Source organism: Cryptomeria japonica, chromosome 2, assembly GCF_030272615.1.
Source record: "Cryptomeria japonica chromosome 2, Sugi_1.0, whole genome shotgun sequence".
NCBI lineage: Eukaryota > Viridiplantae > Streptophyta > Pinopsida > Cupressales > Cupressaceae > Cryptomeria > Cryptomeria japonica.
In genome coordinates, this window is record NC_081406.1 from 529487546 (window position 1) to 529513235 (window position 25690).

The 25690-nt window shown below is 34.6% G+C and overlaps 1 protein-coding gene across 1 annotated transcript in view; it reads left to right on the forward strand.

Moving 5' to 3' along the window:
• The first annotated feature begins 9475 nt into the window (after positions 1 to 9475).
• Positions 9476 to 25690, forward strand: part of LOC131052182 (WAT1-related protein At5g07050) — a 30207-nt gene continuing 13992 nt past the window's right edge. The window contains exons 1-3 of the mRNA XM_057986799.2: positions 9476 to 9902; positions 9992 to 10054; positions 11265 to 11381. Coding sequence (XP_057842782.1) covers positions 9697 to 9902; positions 9992 to 10054; positions 11265 to 11381 — 386 coding nt within the window. The 5' untranslated portion in view covers positions 9476 to 9696. The remainder of the gene's footprint in view (positions 9903 to 9991; positions 10055 to 11264; positions 11382 to 25690) is intronic.

Here is a 25690-nt window from a genome sequence, read left to right on the forward strand (position 1 = left end):
ATGGTGTTTTGAGTATTTGAGTTGTTAAACATTAGGAGACTCACCCAAGGGGGTCCACTTGGTGAGGGTTCCATACATTCTATTACTAGATAGATTTCATTTAGTTAGTAGTTGTAGTTCCAGTGATTGACTATTCCTACAACCACAGGAATTTCATTGTGTGATTGTTCCTACAACCAAGGCATAATAGAGTGGTTCCTTTTTGTTTACTAGAAAATATTTCATTAAATATCATTTCAATCATATTTTCATCAATATATTATACTCAACATTCATTAAGCTTTATTTTCTTCCCAATACTTGTTTTCAACATATCATTTTATTGAAGTAACAATTTAGATTGGTAGAAGTCCTAGTAACTCCAAGTGCACACATAGTGCAGGCCCATTTCAAGTATCACACCATTCGGTTGATGGATAGATGAGCTATAATAATGAGTTTGATGGCTACTCACTAAGGATGATTTATCCCTAAGATGTGGTATTATGCCTTGCTACTTAATCATTGTTGAAGTCCTACAGTAGTTTTACATTAACAATTTTTTTTTAATGTTTTTATACATTGTAGGTGTAGATCTAGATGATGGAAGAGCTTGATCAAATGATTTTGTGAATAATTTTTGGCATACAAAATAGGAAAAAATTCATTCTTGTTGAGATTGAGGTGTATATTTTGAATTATCTACTTTTTGAAGCACCTACATCTATTGGCATGTTGAGTTTCTCTTAAAAAGAATCTAAAGGTCGATAAGGCCAAGTAATGTAACATGATTTGGTATAAGAGTTGACCTTACAGATGTTCTTTTTGAGTCTCAATCTATATCCAAAGAGAAGATAGAAACCCCAACCCTACCCTTAGCCTCAAGCTGTAATTGTAAATCAAATCGGAGGCAAAGAAAAAGAATGCCAAAAGTATATTTTCACCATATAAACATAAGCTAAATAAAGCTCTTTAAATAATAGTATTAATGGTCTAAAGTATAGGGAAACTTCCCAAGATAGCAATTTAGACACATATGAGAGCTAAATGTTTTTTTAGATTATGTCAATTAAAGAGTAACACTCTTGAAAATAGGATTTTAAATGTAAGGTTAGAGATATGCAAACAACATACAACTAATATTGAGTCCAAAGTGAAGGAAACAAAATAACTATTAGGTTCCTTAGACTGGATTAGATCCTAGGGTAGTTTATATTTAAATTCCATCACCTATGAAACCAATGGAATTGTTGGTTCCCAAATCAACATATTCTAAGTCCTAAAGGAATAGTCACTTAACTTATCAATAGACTCAGAAAAGCATTTGGCCAACGAACAAGGTTCAGTCTCAAGACTAAACTTTTTTGCACTTTTGGCTCTGCAAAACCAAGGTGGGTCTCCCTTACAATGTCCTAATGACCTATTACACTTTTATGTTCAGACATTGCACACTAAAGTAGATTTCTCAATGAAATTATACCAAGGAAAGATGGATAAACTCCTGGTTTTGGATACAACCTTAGTTTATAAGCATCTATGCAACCATTGGGATTTATTTCTTTACTAAAACTACTCCTACAAATAGAAATGAAATGGTATATAAATGATTGATTCTGAAAAAAGTGTGAAGATATGACCATTGCTTATCCTATGGGAAACAGAGTCAAACTACAAATAAACCATGAACAACAATGTGAAATCTTAGCATTCTAACCCAATATCAAACATTTATGACTTTCATATAATGTTTAATCAAAACCAACATAAATTTCCTCACACTCTTCCTATATACATGATGTAGTGACCTTATAAAAGAATTTAATCCATTTACTTGAAATGAAACCCATTACCAAGAGCATACATTCCCCATTAGATAAGAGGAATCATAGTATCATTAATACAATGATTCATACAACACACACACAAGAGATGGAGAAAACTGAGAATTATTTTTTATTGATTTTCAAAATATACATGATACATCACATGAAAAACTGTTCATAATGGAATATGCAGAGAAAAACTCTTCTCTTTTACTTTCAGCTCCTAATACAAACTACTTCAAAAAAATTCAGAATCCATCTTACTGGCCCTGAATTCCCTTTTATAAGACAAGGGAGCAAAACAAGCTTCAAAACAAGTAAGACACATGTATAAGACCAAAAAAATGCCCTAAGGCATCTATTCTTGTGCATTGCATGCAATCTTCTTGGAGGCTTAAAATGTGGGCGATTGTGAAAGCATCTTCTAGAATCTAGAACCGCAAGCTTGATAGGTGTGATATTGGGTTGTCATTTGCTGCAGTACCCATTAGAGTCAAAATTTGGACCTTGGCACTAGATGTCAGGTGCATTGGGGGCTAGTACGTGGAATTTGAGTGCTCTTATCATCTTGTTCAACAATGGAAACTTGCACAAAAACTTATAGGGTATACAAAAATGGAACATGGCATTGACTAATCCTCCTCCTCGGGTTGATCCTCTTCTAGAGAGAAGTACTTTTGATGCCAGTTATCTATTTCATCAGTAAGCCAAGTAAATGATTTCAAAACATGTAACTTATTCATGGCCTCCTTGGTCCTATTCATAGGTACAATTGCTTCTTCCAAAGTGAATTTGTGGTAAAAAAATTCCACATCAAGAATCCTATCAATAATGGTGTGAAATGAGTCCTCCTTGTTGGGATCTCCAATGAGCATTCCTAGGACCACATCCATGGATTCTTGGAATTCCATCTTCCACCTACCCAAATCTTTTATTTGCCCTTCTCTAGTCAAAATTGAAGGAATGTCTCCCTTCTATAGGCCTTTGAAAGAATATAACTTTTCTTTCAATTTTTATCCTCTTCCTCAATTTGAGGCAACTCCTCGATCACTAGATTATAATTTTCCCACAATATTCCTACAGCTGGAGGACCATTTGGCATATTCTTTACTGCCAAAAGAATTTATTTAAGAATTGTGGCTTTGGGAAACCATGTGACCCTTAAAGGCTAAAAGAATGAAATAAATTCACCCAATTGGGCTCTGAGCTAGAATACATGCAAATAATAAGAATGTACCTCATCCAATTTGGAGAGTACTTTGTTTGCAACCTGTGAAATTATAGTCTTCTTTATTTCTAGATGCTTATTTTCTAATTCTTCTTTTAGTTTTTGCATTTCTTCTTGCATCTTTTGCATCTCTTCAAGTTGTTGGTTAGTCAATTTTGTGGATTCTTCTACTACAATTTCCTTTTTCAGCTTGGCATTTTCTATGTATAATTTATTATGGTCTTGGTCTGTAAAAAGTATCACATGTTTCTTTTTTAGCTCCTCATGCTTCTTTTCTTCCTCTTCTACTACCACCTTTGCAAAATGTGCAACATGCATTGAAATTGTTGCAGCTTCTACTATAGTAGTGTCCGCCAGGGTCCTTATGATAGCATCCCCCACTTTCTATTCAACCTCATGCAAAATAATTGGTTTATCTGTGTTTGGGGCTTTTGCCCAAATTGCAAATGTTCTTATACTTGGGTTAAATCCTAACCCATTTTCCCCAAATTCTTGTGCATATATTGGGTCTTGTTGCCCTCATTACTTGATCCAGTACAAAAAAATTCTCTAAATCCGAACTAGGGATTAGCATCATACTGTTGCCTCTCACTATTTCCCTTGCCTCTTGAGGAGTTCATTGAATGTTATCCTTGTCAAAATTAGCAATCTCATCCTCATATAGGCTCTTCAGTTTCTTCCCGAGCCAAAATGCCTTGAACTCTATAGTATTTGCAAAATTGTCATATGGCATAAACTACATGACTTCAATTATCCTTTCATCATTTGATTCCTCCTCTGGGATGCTGCTCTTGATGATTGCCCTGTCTAAGTCAAGGTGCACCTTTGTAGCCTCATCATCCTTGAATGTTTCTCTAGGAGGGGAAGGTGGTCAAACACCTGGATTTTCTTGTGCATCCAAGACTTCAACAAAATTAGAAATGGTGGCTTTCCCCTTTTCAATTTTCTTACCACCTTTGTACTCTGGCCTACTTGCGTGGCTTGCTGTGATGAGGTAGCATAGGAGGATTCTTCAATAAAAATTTCCTTTCCCTTTTCTTTAGGAACAACTGGAGGATTTTCCATATGCCCTTCACTCCAACCTCCATGAGCTTCTCAACATCGCTCAACATCAATTGGGCATTCCTCTTCTTGAGGTTGCCTTGCATCTACCCTCTTCATCTCATTGGCAACAATATCATTAAACATCCTAATCTTATATATCCTAGAAAAAATGTTTTGGATGTTAGGGAAGAATCCTTGAAAATTGAGATCTTTCTTGCTTCTTTCTCATTTCAACTTCTTGAGATACTCCAATTTTTTCCTTCTCTCTGCAGCTTCAACTAGACCAAAATTCATTATTCGATCTTCTCTCTTATTAAATTGATGAGAGTAGCCCTTTGCTTTAAACTTATGGAGCCTCAAGTCATTAATATACCCCTCAAGATCAAAATTGCACATGTTGCTCACTTGGAGGCAGTAGGTGCTCAACAAGAAATTCCACACCTTTTCTAAGGCATTGCTCCCAACATTGAAACCTCCATAAACAATTAAACAAGGAAGATGTTGCCCCTTCTCCATTCTTACCAGCTCCTTTTCCATCCACATTAGCTACCGCATGAATTCAATGAAGGCCAACCTTGGGGGGACAATAATCAAAATAATATGAGGTGATTGTGGGCACCCATACACCCTGATGATGGTACAATCTGAGTAGAAGAATAAATCTCAAAAATTATGGGCAAATGCACCCTTTGGGTATTCTACATTTTTCGCCCTAGCATTCTTTATTCTCAAAATTTTAACAATGCCAATTGGGAGCCTATTCAATTTAACCCCACACATGCCAAGAACCTTTACCACAACATGATCACATAATGACCTATAGTTAGAATATGGGGACCCTTTGTCCCACACCTGGGTCCATTTTCTCACGCCACCATTCACCTATTTGGGGATCAAACTTCTTTATTTCTAGAGCATCATCCCAATCTGTTCTATTTTGAAAAAGAATAAGGTGACACAATTAAGAATAATGCCTGAACTTTAAAGGCTCTCTTTCATCACTTGCCTACATTAACTCTTCATGGAGCTTGTTCTTAAGGAAATTAGAAAAATAATAGAGCTGATTTGCCTTTGGATACTGAATTTTAAGGGCCATCATCAAATAATCAATGGGCATTTGATTTAACCCACAATCCTCCCCCAATTTTTGGCATATGGCATAATATGTTTTTACAAAGTAATTTGTAAAAGAGGATAGGCTAATGATGGATTTTAACTGGCAGATGATAAAGATATGGTTTGCAAATTGAAGAAAGCTTTATATGGATTGAAAAAGGCTCCTAGAGCTTGGTATGCAAGGTTGGATAAATATATTTTGAAGCTTGGTTTTACTAAAGGCAGTGTTGATAGTAACTTATATTATAAGATCACTGATAATGATATTCTGATTATTGAAGTATTTGTTGATGATATCACTTTTGGAGGAGAAGATAAATTGTGCATGGAATTTGCTAACAATATGATGAATGAATTTGAAATGTCCATGATTGGTGAGATGAAATTTTTCTTAGGTTTGCAAATTAATCAAACTGACAAAGGCATTTTTATCTGTCAAAATAAGTATGTAAGGGAATTGTTGAGGAAGTTTAGTATGGATAATTCCAAACCAATAAGTACTCCTATGGTGACAAGTGATAAATTATCTATCAAGGATACTTCTACACCAGTAAATCTGACAAGGTATAAGTCTATGATTGGTGGTTTGTTATATTTAACTTAGACTAGACCAAATATTATGAATGCAGTAAGTATTGTCTTAAGATATCAAAGTAATTCTAAAGAAAATTATGAATATGCAATAAAGAGGATATTCTGGTATTTGCAAGGAACAACATAATATGGTTTATGGTATTCTAAAAATGATGATTTCACTTTATGTGCATATACTTACTCAGATTGGGCAGGAGATACTGATGACAGGAAGAACACTTCTGGTGGAGCTTTCTTTCTTGGAAAGAAATTGGTTTCATGGATCAGCAAAAAATAGTCATGCATTTCTTTATCTACTGCAGAAGCTGAGTATGTTGCAGCAGCAACGAATTGCATTCAAGTCTTGTGGATGAAGCAAATGCTGAAGGATATTAGGGTAAACTGTAGTGAACTGATAGTTATCTACTGTGATAACTTTGTAGCTATTGACATGTCTAAAATGTCAATATTTCACTCTAAGACTAAGCATATATCAATAAAGTATAACTTTTTGAAGGACAAGGTAGAAAGAAAGGAAGTCAAATTGGTTTATGTGAACACTAAAGAGCAGATTGCAGATATATTCACTAAACCGTTGTCTAAGGAATTATTTGAGTATTTGAGAGATGGGTTAGGGGTTTCTACCCCTTCAATAGAGACTTGATTGATGTAGTTTGTCATCAGTCCGACATGCATTATCAGAGATATTATTCATTCCGGCACTAATGAGTGGTGCTACTACTTAGGGGGAGTAGTCAGCTTTGAGATAGAGAGGTTTATATTATTGCTTTGATAATTTTGTCAGATTTCTAGCATTGATGTCAAAGGGGGAGAGATAGTGATGTAAAAAAAATTCTTCAGAACTTTACAGAAATATCATTCACAAGGGAAGAGTTATTGATATTCAAGAGATTGTTGGTTGTCTTCCACAGGGGGAGACTTGTTTGGCATTTCTTGGTACTTAGTTGTTTTTCACATCTAGTGTTGCCATCAATGCCAAAGGGGGAGATTGTTGGCATTATTGGATGAATTGATTATGTGTTGCATTGATGTTTTGTCATTTATGTCAACACTAGCTGTTTTGGTTACCGACAGATAGGTTTTGGTTACCGGTAGAAGATCTAGTGTTACTAATAGAAGAGACTATTTGTTGGACACTTTCGGCATGCTTGGATCTATGGAATGTGATTGGTTACATGTGGTACGTGCTTTTGGAGCATGTCTTGGTCAGATGGTATTGACTTGGTAATCGGATGCTATCATACACTCTGGTAAACCCTTACCGGCAGAGTTCTCATTGAGGAATCTTGACAGGATGCATAATTGGTGTTGGTGCAGCTTCTACATGGATTTCAAGATGTTGAAGATGTTCTTTGATCGTGCTTCAACTGCTTGAAGACATTGCTTTGGCATGGTGGACCCAAAATAGGTTCAGTGCCTATCTAGGTTATGGACCGGTATCATGTTAACGTGTACTCTACATGTTACCGAGATGTTTTGAGATGATTTATGGATTTGTTATTGTTGTTTTGGTCCTAAGATGACATGGCATATCATTGTAATATGGATTTATGTAATGATCTTATTGTAATATCTTTTAGGTGGCCGACCTAATTGGTTTAGGCCTTAGGGTTTGTATAAAATGATGTAAGATCTCATTGTAGATCGTGGCATGGGAATGTAATAAGGAGTCATGGTCTTGAAATGAAATATCATTTGTGAAGGAGATTTGGTCGATCATAGGTGATCGAATTGGGATTAAGGAAGAGGTCAAAGGCATGGGAATGGAATAAGAAGTCGCGATCTTGAAATGCAATATCATATGAGAAGGAGATTTGGTCGATCATAGGTGATCGAATTGGGATTAAGGAAGAGGTCAAAGGCCTTCGATATTGAGCTTAACTGGGACTGTAATCAGGCATGGTAGATGCTATTTCTAGTAGTTCACTCTATTGGATTATTGTCCATTTATCTTGAGATGGTTGTAGCCTCTCTATAGTCAGTGAGACTCTTTTGTAATGAGTAGTACGCTCTGGGCAATGTGCCTTCCTGCATGTGCAGGCCCCTCATTGTATCACATACTTTCTACAGAAGTATCATCTGACTGTGGGTAGGCTTCCCACCGTGGTTTTTCCCTTTCTGGGTTTTCCACGTACAAATCATGGTGTTATGTGGTATGGTTGCTTTGCATTGATTATTTGTTTAATTGTTAAGTTGTATTGTTTACCGATATCTGTTTCTGCTCTACTGGTACTTAATCTATTTAAGGGTTATTAAGTGGATTAAATGTTATAATTTGTGAACAACTGATTCACCCCCCCCGCCCCCCCTCTCAGTTGTTCACTGGTTATTCTAACAAGGATACTTGTAATATTTGTTTCCTCATTTTTAATTTTATTTTTTAGGTGTTAAATAATTGATTTTGGGGATTATGTGCTTTATTGAATGCTATTATTTGGGTTCCCCATCTTTTTCCAAATGCAGTTAGATACTTACAAATCACCAAAATTTTAGTGATTTTTTGCTACAATGGTAGATTTTTGCATTTTGTACTTACATCACGAAATTCTGGTCTACCATAGGCATTTTGAGGCCTAAAGAAGTTTGAAAGCTAACAATGTGTTAGACGAGGCCACATGAATGCACATAAAGATATAGATGAACAATTATGAAAAATTAAGAGTTAGAAATCTGTCAATGAGCTCAAATCATTTTTTTTTGGGTGAATCACATAAATTATTTTATATTTTTTAACAAGGGACATTATTAGTTAAAATCTCCATTATTGGCAAATGGATGTTAAAGTAGGTTAGTAGATTAACTTTTTTAGGTTTCATAAGGCTATGGTAGAGATGGGTGACCATTTTGGATAGCTAATAGATTGAGTTTTATGCATGGTTCATGAGACTTTGAAATATGTCAAGCTTTGTAGCTAGGATAGATTCTTAGGTGCCTTTAGTCCATCCAATAAGAGAGGGATTTTTAAATCACAAGACGTAATAGGAGCTAATAGTGGCTATTAATATGACCACCTCAATAACACTAACACTTTGTAATCTTTTAAGACATGCCTCAATTGACAACAAATCTAACAATTTGTGATCTTTTAAGCTATACCTCTATTAAAGGAAGGTAAAGGACAATGACAACAATCAGTTTCTCTATCAAGGACACTTCATACATATTGTGGTCTCCGAAGGCATATTTCAAATGGAAAAAAATAAAAGGACAATGGGGACCATCAATTTCACAAGCCTTTAATGCGTCTAATAGGAAAATGAGCTTCAAATCATAAGACATAATAGGAGCTTATAGTGGCTATTACTATGACCACCTCAACAATTCTAACAATTTGTGATCTTTTAAGACATATCTCTATTAAAAGAAGGTAAAAGATAATGACAACCATTAATTTTTCTTATCATGAACATTTCATACAACATGTAAAACATGTAACCTTTTGAAGCATATCTCAATGGAAAAAGGTAAAAGGACAATGGGGACCATCAATTTCTCTATCATGGACACTTCATACAATACCTATATCTTAATCTTCATAATTGAAATTAATGGAAAACCAGATATTTGTCAAATCAGTATCCACCCACTGGTACAAAGTGATAAGATTATTGCGCCATTCAACTCCACCCAGAACAATGAAATACCTCAATATTTATCTGCACGCACAGGTTAACATCTCCCACTTTTATGATTCACTTAACCTAATCATGGGATGTGCAGGTTGTCAAATGTTGGGCACCCATTCTCTCACATAAAATACAATAATTCAAACAGAAACAAAATAATGTATATGATTATTACAACTCTCATAAGCTGTGTTAATCAAATATATCTTAGTTGAATTCCTTCTGTACGACCATAAAAGAAAGTAATTGGATTCTTTCTATATTACTTATAGTTGGGTTTTCCATAATGGGATTCAAAAGAATCTGCTTTTCTCCGGGCATGCAAAAATCAAAGCCATACATGGCAGTAATAGTTGCCCAATTTCTGAATGCTGGGTCAAATGTTATCAGTAAAGTTGCTCTTAATGGGGGAATGGATCCCTTTGTTTTGGGGGTCTATAAGCATGCTATTGCTACTCTAGTAATGGTTCCCTTTGCATTTCTCTTTGAAAGGTATGCTTTTTAACTTATCTTACAAGACTGTATTTCTCCATGGTCTGAGATTTCCACCATTAATGGTGATAGTTTGAATTCTCCTGCAGGAAGAAGCCACCCAAGATGACCCTTTCTTCTGTATGTCAAATTTTAATAGCAGGAATGGTGGGGTTAGTATAATCTTCTTTTTTATTGTTAGCGTTACATGTTAAATATGAGAGTGATACGAAATGAGTATTCATTCATGGATATTTTGAGACTTAGTATAATCTTCTTTCTTATTGCTATCATCATATGTTAAATATGAGCATTCAGTCATGAATATTTTTGATCTTATTATAATCTTCTTTCGTATTATTATCATTATGAGTTAAATATGAAATGAGCATTCATTCATGGATACTTTTGGATTAGTATAATCTTCTTTCTTATTGTTATCAGTATTAAATATGAAATGAGCATTCATTCATGAATATGTTCGGGTTAATATAATCTTCTCTATTATTAATTTCATTATGTGTTAGATATGAAATGAGAATTCATTCATGGGTATTTTTGGGATTGGTATAATCTTCTTTCTTATGGTTATCATTATGTTTTATATAAGAAAGGACCATTCATTCATGGGTTTTTCTAGGATAGTATAACCTTCTCTCTTATTGCTATTATTATGTTTTAAATATGAAATGAGCATTTATTCGTGGGTACTTTGGGATTAGTATAACCGTATGAAATGAGAGTTCATTTATGAGTATTTTCAGGATTAGTATAATCTTCTTTCTTAATGCTATCATTATGTCTTAAATAAGAAATGAGCATCCATTCATGGGTATTTTTGGAATTAGTACAATCTTCTTTCTCATTGCTATCATTATGTGTAAAATATGAAATGAGAATTCATTCATGGGTATTTTTGGGATCAGTATAATCTTCTTTCTTATTCCTATCATTATGTGTTAAATATAAAATGAGCATTCATTCATGGGTATTTTTGGGTCTGTGTAATCTGCTTTCTTATTGTTACGGTTATTTGTTAAATATGAAATGAGCATTCATTCATGATACTTTGAGATTGGTATAATCTTCTTTCTCATTGGTATCATTATGTGTTAAATATGAAATGGGCATTCATTCATGGGTATTCTTGGGCTAGTCTAATCTTCTTTCTTATTGCTATCATTGTGTTGAATCTGAAATGAGCGTTCATTCAAGAGTATTTTTGGGATTAGTATATTCTTCTTTCTTTTTGCTATCATTATGCGCTAAATACAAATTGAGCATTCATTCATGGATATTCTTGGGTTAGTATAATCTCCTTTCTTATTGCTATCATTATATGTTGAATCTGAAACGAGCATTCATTCATGGGTATTTTTGCAGGCCTGTAATTGGACAAAATTTATACTTTCAGGGCTTGAAATATACTTCTCCAACTTATGCGTCAGCTATGATGACCTTAGTCCCTGTTATCACCTTTGTAGTGGCTGCCATCTTAAGGTAATTATCAATTCCAAGCTAAATTCAAATTTCTTTTAGATTATATTTGCATTCGGTGAAAGAGGCTTCTTATATCTTAAAAAATGAATTAAAGATTAGAAACAATATATTTTGAATTAATGAATTTAAATTTGATATTTAGTTTGATTTTGAAGGTGGAAATATTATGTATAAAATAATATAAATCATTTTAGAATGTGCAATCTGATTGTGTTTCACTCTAGTTCAAATTTGTGTATGGAGAATTGATCTCTACAATTGTTTAAAATGATTTGGTGTGTAGACTCGAGAATGATAATTAATGGAACTCACTTATCTATATCTTCTAATATTTAAATTTTAGACAATCTAAAATTGATTAGTTTTTAAACTCTTTAACTTAAATGTAATTTTGCATTGCTAATTAATTTCAAATGAATGATAAATATCATTAAAGATAATAATATAGCAGATATATAGAATAGTATCAACTCACAATAAATTTTTTTGATAAGATTTAAAATAATAATTGATTATAAAATTATAATAAAATAATATCATAAATCAAATTTACATAACAATAAATCATTCACAATTCAATTATTATAAAAATATTTTAATAGAACAAAGTCCGAAAATAAAAAAATATAAATATAAAATTTTCATCAATCCAAAGTCTTATCTTTACATCATATGCTTATTAAAAAAATAAAAAATAGATGCACTATATATAGACTTATGTGTAGTGTGGGATCACTCCCACGTGTGATGAGATTATAATCGTATACATAAATATCAATATTAATGTGTAGAATGAATTTAAAGACATAGGGACTATAAATGATAAGTGTATACCTAAATATGTGTGGATGTAGACAAGATAAGGTCAAATATTATAATGCCTTAGGTTCAGTATTATAACGAAAATATTTTATAAAAACATTAGTCAAATTTTTGAAAGAGTTGATAAAAGCACGAGGAAAAGTATAAACCATGTGAATGTGTGAACACCAAATCTTGATAAAAAAATATAATAGAGATTGATTCTCATAAAACATATTATTTATGAATGAGTGCAAGATCATGATGGACTACTTAATGACAATGAATAAAAACATGTTGGATGGAATAGTATTAATTTTTAGACTTGGATTAGAAAGTTCTACTCAGTTATACTTCAAATTTGTTTCTCCCCAAAAATACCTTAGGATTACCTTGGACTTAGACAAGTGGGAATTCAAAATTGCCAGAAACATACAAAATCATGTGCTTAGTGTTATCTTATATTTTAAGTTTCCAAAAATTTGACTTCGAAGGTGGTGAGCTTTTTATTAACCAAATTTATTTTAAAATGAAAATGGTTTATAGAAAGAACTTTTAATACTTTAAAATATAATTTATTCTTTGTCACAATTTTAGTATTTAATTATTATTATTATTATTTTGCATGCACGATGTATCTATTTATATGTACTTATAACATATAGTGTAAACTTACATTTATAAAGATAAAAGTAGTAATGGTGATGATTCATGAATGGCATTAAGAAGCATCATCAAGAAAAAATTACAACCCTCATGAATGGAGGTAGAAAAATAAATGTACTACATTAGATCATGAAGTAGAGCCATGTTATGACTATAAATATGGATACGAAATCATCTAGTATTCTTACATGAGGGTTCCTACCACCCTCATAACACTCTAATTCGTGGTAGGAACCTCTATTTCTCTCAAAATAGAATAATTTGAACCCTAAAATTTATTTGGAATGCAAAAATTGCTCAATCCCTATCATAGATGTAAAATTATCCTAGGTCCCAACGAGTGAAATAATGTGGAAATCTCTCACCTCTAGTAGTGAATAGATATTTGGTTGAGGAAACTAGTTATAAATCAATGAGAACTATAGTAAGTGGTAATTCTATCTCCATATTTTTACCATGAATCAACAAGCCTCTAACTTATCTATCTTCCTTGTCAAATTTCAATTAGTAGATATTTATAGTTTGTGATGCATCAAGGCCCATGGTTTTTTATAAAAGTGGGTGTAAGGCCTCGCCAAGGAATCCTAGAGGATAAGAGCAAACTATACAAGAAATGCATGGAAATTTTTTTTTGAAGTAATAAAGTGTCATCATGCATAACATATATAAGTATAATGCTCAAACTCAAGTTAAGGTGAGCTATTTGTTAACCAATTATCCACATGTGAAATTCTAAACACTTGTAACTCCATCTAAGAAAAATCAAGCCACTTCTAAGGGTCCCTTGATGATGCTACCTTAGCAATGTGTCCAAGACTAGGTCAATAACTCATGACCCACTGGAAGAGACTAAATCAACCTCCAACACTAAACCATCACATCTATATTCATTTAAAACACCAATTGAATTTTCCTATTACAAAATCATGAAACAACAAGAATAAAGAAGCATAAGAGATCATACTTTGTGCCTAATTCTAACACTAGAGCACGTAGAGAAATATCAATACATATCTACTATTAATTATTACATCATTCTCCCATTGGAGTGTACAATACATACATAATAAATGATACAATTTCATGTCTTAATACACAAATTATTGCATCATACAAGAAAGAGAAGAGAACACGAAGAATCCAATGCTAAGGAAGGAAGTAAATCCATCAATCCAGTCACAAACTAGTCCGTCGATCCCCAATGGTTGTTGGCAATGAAACCTGACCATGTGGTACCCTTAGATCCACCCCACCATGCTCGTGGAGATAGTCACATGGCCCAAACAATCATACAAGTATATAAGGAAAGACAATGGGCTTGTACAAGAGCCAAACATAGAGCAAATGCTTAACATAAACATAACACTTGATAAGAGTCATAAAGACACATCAAGATGATAATGCTAACAATGCATCACTCACATCAAATAGCAACAATCAAGTGAGAAAAGGTGTCCGAGCAATCAACAAGTAAAATACCATAACAATGAAGAAGCATCCTCAATAAAAAAATAGTAAGGATAATGAGGAACCCACAAGAGAAACACTAAATTGTCATATGACATATATCTCAATGAGGTAACCCAAAAGATCAAGCCACAATAAATCCGCATGGTGCTACTCAACTATTAGGACCTAGATATTAGAGTGCTAGTGTAAGCGGTATTATCATGTGTTCTCATGAGGATGAACCACACGAAACCAAGCATTCCTTCATATAGATGAGAATGGCTATCATGCAAGATCTAGTGCCACATGTGCAGGCATACTAGTTTGGGTAAGATACAACACCTACATTTGCATGCATGCCTTTATGATACATCTTTTACCTCATACTAGCACTCAAGGCATGTTTGGGGCACCAATTATCTTAATTAATTTTAAATCCCATCCCAAGTTATTATTATGGTATCACTTGATTAAGTAACTCACCACACTGTGATTGCCAAAAATCCACTTTAGGCAGAGGACATCTTGGGAGCCACTCCCTAAACCCACTTTAGTACCTAGTCATAGGTTCATCCCATTCAATTGAGCAAGGTATCAAAATAAAACAATACAATGATTCACTTTCCATATTCTAAATTACCTCAAGTATCTCTTTTACACAATTCCATATCAACCTTATACAAGGCATACTCAATTGGCCATAGTACCAAGAGCATGTATCCACTTGATCCCATAATTAAATTCAATCACACAAGATGATACATTGCATCTATTCCAAGATTACCATAAGTACTTCTAGAATCATAACACTTTCTCATATCAAGAGCTATCGACTCAATGCACTGGTAGGCACGGGTCAAACAACAGTATCAATCCTATCAACTCCAATCCAATTCAACATGCCAACATTAAATACATCATATCAAGAATAGATAAGCGTACCCATCATCATAATAACATCTCAAGAGATCATATACAAAATACAAACCATGCCATTACTCAAGGAGCAACCTCTAGGTCTCCGAGTCAACATTCAATCTCAAAATGGTCTAATTCCATAAATAAAATTGTAATTTGTTTATGGCATCACATATAGGTATGCCAAGACATCATAAATCATCACATCACAATTCAATCAAGCTCATACACAAAGTAAAGTATGTGGGACAACCCAATGGATGCACGAAAAGAGCAAAAAACCCAAAAGATAGATTAGAGCAACCAATTACAGAGTTGTGAGTGCAAATGTGAAATTCAAATGACAAATACGAAATTCAAATGACAAATGTGAAATTAAACTAGAAATTGCAAAATTATATCAACAAATAAAAAATTCAATCATAAATTGCAAAATTCAATCAACAAGTGCAAAATTCAATCAGCAATTGTAAAATTCAAATGTTAGTTGCAAAATTCTAAAATCAAATGTGGGATTTTGCTTTGGTAAACTACCCAGGTCATTAAGTTCAACCAAAAATAAAGTATAGGAGGCCAACTCAAGGACTAACCCATTTTAGAACTACCTCAAGACATACCAAAAACACAAACACATCGGTAAAACAAGATCCTTGAAGGAAATTTGACAACATTTTCCCAATAACACCCCCAAATTGCATTAATTTCCCAACATACAAGCAAATCCAACAATAAAACACACATAGCATCAAAACATGATCACATCATGATAAAAAAAACATTCCCTAATGCATCATACTCATCCATACAATATTAAAATTGGAGAGCAAGGAGAAATGGAGGAAGAGCTTACCTCAAAATGGGGAAATCACTCAAATTCAAACTGCTCTTTTCAAACTTTGCCAATGCTCACAAGATTTGAGAAACAATAAAGAATCCATGATCAAATTCAACCAAATCCACACCCACAAAATCTTCCTTCCAAAATCATTCTATCTCAATAATCACCATTTGTCAACAAGAGGGTTTTTGAGAGCCAAACCCCCAAAAAACAAGTATTGAGAGAAATGACTCAATTATGCAATATAAACTCACTTTTAGTGGTGGGAATAAAATAATATTAGAAACCAATTTAAACTCCATTATCCAATAAAACTCCCAAAAGACCCCCATCAAATAATCATTGAAATCTCATTAAATCAAGCACATATATGACATTTTCCTAATTTAAATATTGGATTACCATTACATATGCACATTAAATAAGGAAAATACACATATGACTGACTATCCACATACAATCGTTGGAGGCCAACTCAACATGACAAATAAGTATCTGAAAACTATCGATTGCGGTAGTTGGGGCTCAAAACCTTAAAATATTAAAATAATCAATTCAAGGGAATTTCCCTAATCAAGGGGCAATGATTTTAGGCTCAGGTAATTTGGTCAATGTGTTATCTTCTATTAACCACCATCGGGGATGCAGGCACACCTAAAATTGTGGACCTAGGTGGAGTCAATGCTTTGTACCGATAGTCACTGAAACATTCACACGTCAAGTGTACTTGCTCATACATGCATACATAGATATATCCATATGTATATACAAATCATAATTTTATATAAAACTGTAGACATATGGTTAAAAATGCAAATCATAGTGTCATGAACAATCTCACAGTAACGCCCCTCCCATCTGCTTTTCTACATTGTATACCTCTTTATGTGGACTTGGCTTTGTGTAATGGATTGTGTCCCTTGTAGCTCAGATGTGGATCATTTTGTGGTGCTTGATCTTTCTCTAGACTCTTCATTGGTGCCAAGAATAAAGGCACCAATAATTAGTTTAGTAATGCTCTCAGACCATGTTCAATCCATAATGATTGAAGCAAACCTGGAGACCGCCTTAGAAGGAAGAATAAATATATTTCCCAACAACCAACCATCATCCAAAATACGCCAAAGAGTTGATTCCATACGGTGATAGGGAACTGCAAATGCTAAGTGCAGTGAAAAAAGAGGAATGACTCCATTAATTGGAGCTACGAAATACTTGCCCTGCCAGCGCAATAGTGAAGAAATAGGTCCAACGACACATGTGAAATAAGTTTGAAGGCAAGGAATTTGCAATGAGGATTATGAAGTATACGAGCCAAGCCAGATTGTTGCGATCCATGTGGTCACAAACGTGTGACAACCTTTGCAATGAAACAAAAGATGAGACAAAGGACATGCTAAGGCAGGGGGAGTCGGAGAAGCCACGAGAAAACAAGGCACATAATGTACAAAAGACTCCAGCAAGGCTCATCGAGAATGAGAAGGTGGTGGACAAAAATAACTCACAAAGAAACACACGAGAGAAGTGAGAAATCCAAACAACATCCATAGCTGAGCCATCCAACCCCTGCGAGCAATCATGATATATGACATCATGTGGACAAGACAACGTAATGATGAGAAATGGGTGAGAAAAGGAAACAAATAACACTAAAAACCAAGAGAAACAAATGTCGAGCTACCATTAAAGGCCAAGTTGTCAAACAACCCTAATGTCCTCCAACATTTTTATCTTAAGGGCATGGTTGGAAGACAAATCTTTTTTATGAGAATTTTCTCTTCTGATAGCTCACAATCTTGATTAGCCAGCAAATCTGCTATCTTATTAGCCTCCCTATAAGCCTCCCTATAGCAATGATTGATGGAGTAATTCTCAACCTGCAATAATAACAATTTTAATTGTTCTATAAGATAGTTAATTCTCCAATTCGGAGCCTCAAAAATTTTGAGGGAAGAAATAATATTCATTAAGCGATCTTATATAATGAGGTTCTTTGAATTAACTTGGATTGCCAGATTGATACCAAATGCAAGAGCCATTGCTGTTGCAACATTATTTGTGCCATTAGGAATTCTTGACAATCTTGCGATGACAAGAGATCCCATGTTGTCCCTAACCACGCACCCAATACTAGAGACACTTGGATTCCCTTTTGAAGCTCCATCAAAGTTCAATTTGAAGTAGAATTCTTTAGGTGCTTTCCATCTGATATCTTTCCTATCAACCTTTCTCCTTGAATTGTTGATTAGACTCCCTTTAAAGGGGAGCTTCAAATATTCTCACTCCTTTAGGATGTCATTATCCCAGGAGGTGAATTCAGAAGTCAACTTCTTAAACTTAATTGTGTAGGCTCCGATTGATTCAGAAATTGAAACTTCTATTCAGTGAAGGATTTCCTCTGTTTTATTAAACCCTTTCCTGAAGATCCTTTTATTTCTCTCCCACCATATGCTCCAAATAAGGATTGTTGAGGCTACCTCCCAAATCTTAGCAAAGAAATAATTACTATATAATCTTGGTCATGAGTCAAAGACTAATTTAATATTAGATTGGAGAGGACAAAACCAATGGAGCTTGTTAAGTAACCATTTCCAACAATTTTGGGCAAAGGCACAATTAAGAAGCAAATGATCCTTAGTCTCAAAAGAATCATTGCACATGATACATGTGAATGGTTGGGCCAATCCTAGATGCACCATTCTATCACTAGTTAGAATGTGACCTTTAATGGCAAGTCATGCAAAAGCCCTAGCTTTTAAAAGTCCAACATCTAACCAACAAAGAGAATACCCTGTAGAGTGTTGATGTTCTTCATTCTCAGAAATAACCTTATGTCCCTTCTTCACCGAGTAAGATCCTGAATTACTTGATAACCAAATTAACTCATCTTTTGAATTTTTATAGAAAATGACCCTTTTCTGAGCTCTTTAAGAAGACTATGTTGTTGTTGAGGAGGAGCTATAATAGACAAAATATATTTCCATTGGACTTTCACCATACCATTTGAATGTGAGATTTGAAAGTAGTTAGATACCCTAACCCCCCAGGATGCTTTAAGAGAAACTTTGATATCTTCAAGACTATATTGTCAATTTAATGAGGGAAAGTCATTCCATGAGTCCTCCCAAAAAAGTGTAGTAGTACCATCATTAATCAACCAAGATAAATTAGGGAGAAGCAACTTTCTGTACTTAATAAGAAAAATCCACATTTGAGATCCAGAAGGAGGATCTAAGCAAGTAAAAATCCACTCTGAAACATCTGAGTCTAGATTTTTAGCCTTGATAATGGAGGCCCAAATAGAGTTATTGTTTGAATGGATTTTCCAAACCAGGTTAGATCCTAGAGCCAAGTTTCTATGTTCAAACTTGTGAATACCTACTCCCCCACAAGATTTAGGACAATAAACTTTATCCCGTGCCAGTAAATGTATTATGTTCTTTGGATCTTTGTTACCTTTCCAAAGGAAATTATTTATGGTAGACTCTATGTCATTTTTAACTTTAGTGGGCATTGGAAGAATAGACATAATGTAGTCAGGAATGGTGGTCAAAACTGTTTTAATCAAGATAATTCTTCTTGACAAAGAGAGTCAAGTGCTCTTCCATGAGGCAATTCAATTTCTAATTGAAGTTGGGATGGAAGACCAAAAGGAAGCTTTATTATAACCTAAAAACAAAGGAACACCAAGGTACTTGCATGGCAAAGAGGCATGTTTATAACCAAGAACACCTACTAGCTTGTTAGAAATTTGGGTTGAACAATTGAGAATTTTTTTTTTGACTTGGAAGCATTAACTCTTTGTCTAGAAACTTGACAATAAGTATCAAGAGATTTCTTAATGATGCAAGCTTCATGAGAAGATACTTCCCCAAACAAAATTGTGTCATCTACAAAGAGGGTATGAATCACAACAATTTGAGAATTATGAATAGAGATCCCTTTCCAAACTCCCTCTTGGTGAAGAGCTTTAATCATCCTACTAAGAGCCTCTTCCATGATGATAAAGAGTGATGGGGACAAGGGATCACCTTGACAAAAAACCTGAGAAGCTAAAAAGAAACTAGAAGGAGGACCATTGACTATGACTAAAAATTTTGCTCCCGAAATGCAAGAAATTATCCACTTACTTCACTTTGCTGAAAATCCAAATTTGAGGAGAACCTAGTGCAAAAAGGTGCTAACTAACTCTGTCATAAGCCTTCAACATGTAATCTTAATAATCATAGCTCCATCTTTGATGAAGTAATGGAACAGATGACTTGATGAGCCACCAAATCCCCCTCCGAAGTCTTCCTACCAGGAATAAAATCCCCTTGCTCTTACGAAAAAATGATGGGAATAATGTTGGCCAATCTTATAGCAATAGATTTTGTGATGATTTTGTAAATTGTGTTACACAAAGAAATGTGTCTGAAATCAACAAACGAACTGGGGTTTGGAACCTTTGGAATGAGGGAAATAAGTGTTGTATTAAACTATTTCAAGATGTTACCATTTCTTATGGATTCTTCAACCACTCTCCAAACATCATATCCCAAAAATCTTAGCATTTCTGGAAAAACAATGTCGTATACCCATTTGGACTTGGGCCTTTATCAGGATGCATGGAAAATACCACTTCCTTAATCTCTTCTTGTGTAAATGGTTTCATAAGATCAAGATTATTTTGATCTGAAACTAGATTAGGGATATGATGTAGTACTTGAAGAGTTTTAGAATTTGTGTCATTATCCAATGCAATTGAAGATGAAAATAGGGAAGAGAAAAAATTAACTGCCTCATTCTGAATATCATATTTTCTAATAAGGATGACTCCTGAGCCATTCTTGATCTAGGAGATCATATTTGAGGACCTCCTCATTTTTGTTGAAGTGTGAAAATATTTTGTATTCCTATCCCTTGCTTGCAACCATAATTCCCCGAATCTCTGTCTCCAAAAGACTTCTCTTTTTAACACCTCCTCAAGTTTACCATTGAGATCATTTTGTTGGTTATAAGATTGGTCATCAATCCCAAATTGAATGATATGTTCATTAAGCATTTTAATTTCCCTTTCAAGATCCCCTTAGCTGCAAACATATTTTTAAACTCTGATGAATTCCACACCTTGATTTGATTTTTGGTCCATTGCATCTTTTTACAGAATTGAAACATCCTAGACCCTTTGAAGAAGGGAGATATTATCCACCACTCCTGATGAAATAAAGAAAGTTTATATCTCTAAACCACATGTGTTAAAATTTAAAATATCTTCCAACCCTTTGACCCAATGGAACCAATAAATTTTTCATTTGAAGAGCAAAGTGATCAGACCCAGTCAAAGGTATGATTAGGGATGAAGGTACACCAAGTGAAGAACATCGAGTAGGACTAAAAAACATGTCTAATATCTCAGCTATACGAAGGAAACCCTTTCTTCTATTAGAGCAAGTGACATTGCCATTAGAAGGGTAGCAATCTCCGAGTCCATTATTGCTAACAAAATCATTGAAGTCCAACATTGTTCTAATAGGGGGGAAATGCCACCAGAATTTTCTGATAGGGACAAGATAGCATTGAAATAACCTCCTATGATGCAAGGCATGTCAAGGAAATTAGCTTGAATTGAAGACAATGAGTCCCAAAGGTATTTTTTCCCCATAGTGGAATTCAAACCATATACAACACACAAGTGAAAAACCACATTGGAGCAAGTAACTTGAACTAGGATGGAATTTGCCTTCACAACTAAAGAAACCACTTGAACACTCATATCCTTCCAAAGAATTGCCAAACCTCCCGAGGCTCCCAATGAGGCAGAAGCAATATACTTCCATTGTTTCCAGTCCTTAAATCATTGAATTTAAAGAATTTTATAAAATTTAGTTTCTTGAATCATGACAATGTCACCCCTAGAATTCTTGATTTGAGTTTTCATGAGGCATATTTTGTTAGGGGCATAACATTCCATGAGAAAATTTTCATGTATTGCTCGGATAGCATGTCATTCTCTTGGGGATTAATCTATTGTCCAAAGTGTTTTGAATACCAGCTTCCACCTCCTCTTTGGTTTTTTTAATTTGTCTTTTCTTTTTCAGTGGCCTCCCCACTTTACCTTTGGGTTTAACCATAGATTTACTGAATTTTATTTGATGGATAGATGTGAGGTTAGAATATTATTCTTCCAAAGTGTCTTGACCATCCCTCATAGACATCTTGTGGATTTCTAGAATGAAGGGTATCCCTGGGTCAACACAAACCGGAGGCAGAGAGTCACAATTTTCATGAGCACATTGATAAGACTAAGATTCCAAATTTACATGTTGAAAAGATACATGATTGTGAGAGTCTAAGTTAGAATGTTTATCACATTCCAACCTCAAAGGAGGAGATATAGCCATACTAGAGAGATCTGAATCCCAAAAGATTTGAATTTTGTACTGGGGCCGAGAGAAAAATAGACTATGTAGAGTTTTGACTCCACGCCCCCTAATACCCCAAAAATTGAGAGGAGAGAGGCCCCCCTTTTTATACAGTGGGAGCTATTGAATGATAGGAGAAGAATTTGGAGGAGCACTTAACAAGATTTGAGATTTATTAAAAACCTCATCAACAATTTCCTCAATAATCTATTGACAAGCTTTGAGCAACTGGTCATCAATAATCTTATCTAATTTCCCAGAAAGAAAAGAAAATTTAAACTCTTTCATGAAAGAGTCATCAACACCAATGGTCCTATTAAGAGGATACTGCACTTATGCATCCCTACTAGAACTATTATTATTTGGCAGCACCACATCCTTGCAACACAAAAACCAAAACCATGCTCAAATTATCATGAGAAATGAGGAAAAGTACAGTTGAATATGGGTGGGATAAGAATACTAATATAAAGAATTCCCAACATCTGAAAGAGGCAGCCTTGAAGATACCATCTAATCAAGAGGAACCTTATCAGAGACCAACTACTTGAATGGAATACGAGAACACAACAATGGGTCTGAGACATGATCCTCACACACCCTAACGTCTCTAGACTTAGAAGATTTACATTTCGATATAAAGTGACCCAAAATGTTCCCCATTTTAGCAATAGAGGTTGAATCATCAATATAAATAGTGTCAACCCAAGATCCATACACAAAATTGACATTTATTTGTGAAGGAAGGGTTTTAGACACATCCAATAGAACACAAACTCTAATTGGAAGATCTGTATGCTCAAATGGCAAAAGGTCATGCTTGATAAAAATGCCCACCTGGTTTGAAAAAAGATAGATAATCTCTAAGTCTCTATATTCTAGGTATAGTATAGGAAAAGAGATCCATAATGGACAAAATTTTATAATACAAGAGCTAGGGTCAAAATTTGGTGACCAAGGTCTTGTAAATAGACCAAAACCCTCACAGAACCAGTCCTTGCACTTATGGACACAATCTCTAAAGCTCTTACTTGCAAAGATAATCATGAAGAACCTATTACCATTATCAATATAAAAAGCATTATTAACCCATTTCCAGTTTTCTTTAACCCAGCATGAGATAACAAAGATATCAAAAGAGTGGTTCCAAAATTTACCTATGAGAGCTTGGTCACAAAGATCTATGGTTTGATCTTGTAAAGAAGCCTAAGGAATTGAAACAGTGAAGCATCCCTCATCATTCCCTCTACCAACATTTGATAATACTCTACGTGGTTCCTGAAACACTGAAGGTGAAGGTTGTTTTCTCTTCCAGACCTTTTGGCTGCTATGGGTATAATGAGGGTGGAAGCTTTTCTGCAAATGGGCAACTCTACACTCCTATGGAAAAAATCATTGGACCCATAATGAATATTTGGCTTGAAGGGCCCTCTACTCGAAGATTTAGAAAAATATGAGCACTTGGTATTCAATGGGAGACAATTAGGCTCTAAAACAAATCTAGGATCCTTTAGAGGAATATTATTTGGAAAAGAACTTTTCCCATTTGAATATTCTCCTCTTGAAAATCCATACAATCTCTGCTAAGAATCTCTCAGAGGGAAACACTTCTGAGATGTTGATTGGGTTGAGATATTATTAGGAAATGATATTATCTTTGTGTTTGAAAAACTACCCCCATCAGGCGGCTTTCTATTGAAGTGTTGACATCTTGATCAATCCTTGAATGACTAGAGCCATACTAGTCAACAAATCCATTACTCTACCATGCTTTGAACCTTGCTCTGTCAACATTCCTTTGGGAATTTTTTAAAAAAATCCCCGCTTAGGGCCATCTACCATACATAGACACCATTATGATTTATATATAGTTGGGTAACTTAATTATGTTTATAAGTAACTGTTAGATAGATCAAATAACCGGAAGACAACTAAGAGGGGGGGGTGAATCAGTTGTCACAGATTACCAGAACCATTAGCAATTAAAACTTTAATACTGAAACCCAAAACATTAATACCGGAATAGCAGTTAAACCAATTAAGAATAAACAATAATCACATATTAAATACCATCCACATGATACCAAGATTTATACGTGGAAAACTTGGTAAAGGGAAAAACCACAGTGGGAATCCTACCCACAGTCAGATAATGCTTTTGTAATAAGTATGTGAATTAAAATTGAGGGGCCTGCACTTGCAAGAAGGCTAATAGCCTAGAGTGCTATGCTCATCACAAAAGGAGCCTCACCGACTACATAGAAATCTAGACTAAAATCCGGAGAAGTGTTGAACTGCGAAAGATAGCATCTCTTATGCCTAAGTATAGTTCCGGTTAAACTCAATACTGGAGGACTAAATCCTCTTACATAAACCCAATTCGATCTCCAATGATCGACCAAATCCTCTGCCTGAATGTTATTACATTATTCACACATTACATTCCTTTTCCCATTCCTATCTTTCTACCATATGATCTACAATGAGATCTTACATCTATATATACAAACCCTTGACCATAAACAATTAAATCGGCCACCAGATAATAAACCAATTATATAATTATAAATAATGTCGGCCTTAGACCAAACAAATAATATCCAACACATAAGATATCCCAGAAACACATCGAGAGGTCCAATCCACATGTTACATTAAAGTCGGTCCATAACCTAGATCAATCGAGACCCAGTATAGGTCCACACGCTACAGCAATGATCTCCATCTGCTAAGTCTCGAACATGATCACCAACAACATTCTAAAACTCCACTAGAAGCTACACCAACACCACTTATGCAATTCATCAAAGATCTTCATCAAAAGCTCTAAACCCTCGCCGGAACCAGAAACCAAGCTTCTAAGCTAACAGGATAGCATCTGATCACCAGACCAAAACCAACTTACTAAATATGAGCATGAGTATCATGATTAAGACAATTCCATAACCAAACTATACTAGAGACTACCGGATCATGTCGGATCCAAATCAACCAGAAACCACTCAACCTACCGAGACTAGAAGGGTGTCGGTAAAGCATCCAAACAACTAGTGTTGGCATCAATGACAAAACATCAATGCAACACATAATCAATTCCACCAAATGGCCAACATTAACCATATAATTATAAAATATAATCAAATAAGTAATAAGTTTTGTGAAACTAGATGAAGAACATGAAGAATAACATAATAGATGTTGGCAACCAATAACACTGAGAGGTGGGGGGGGTG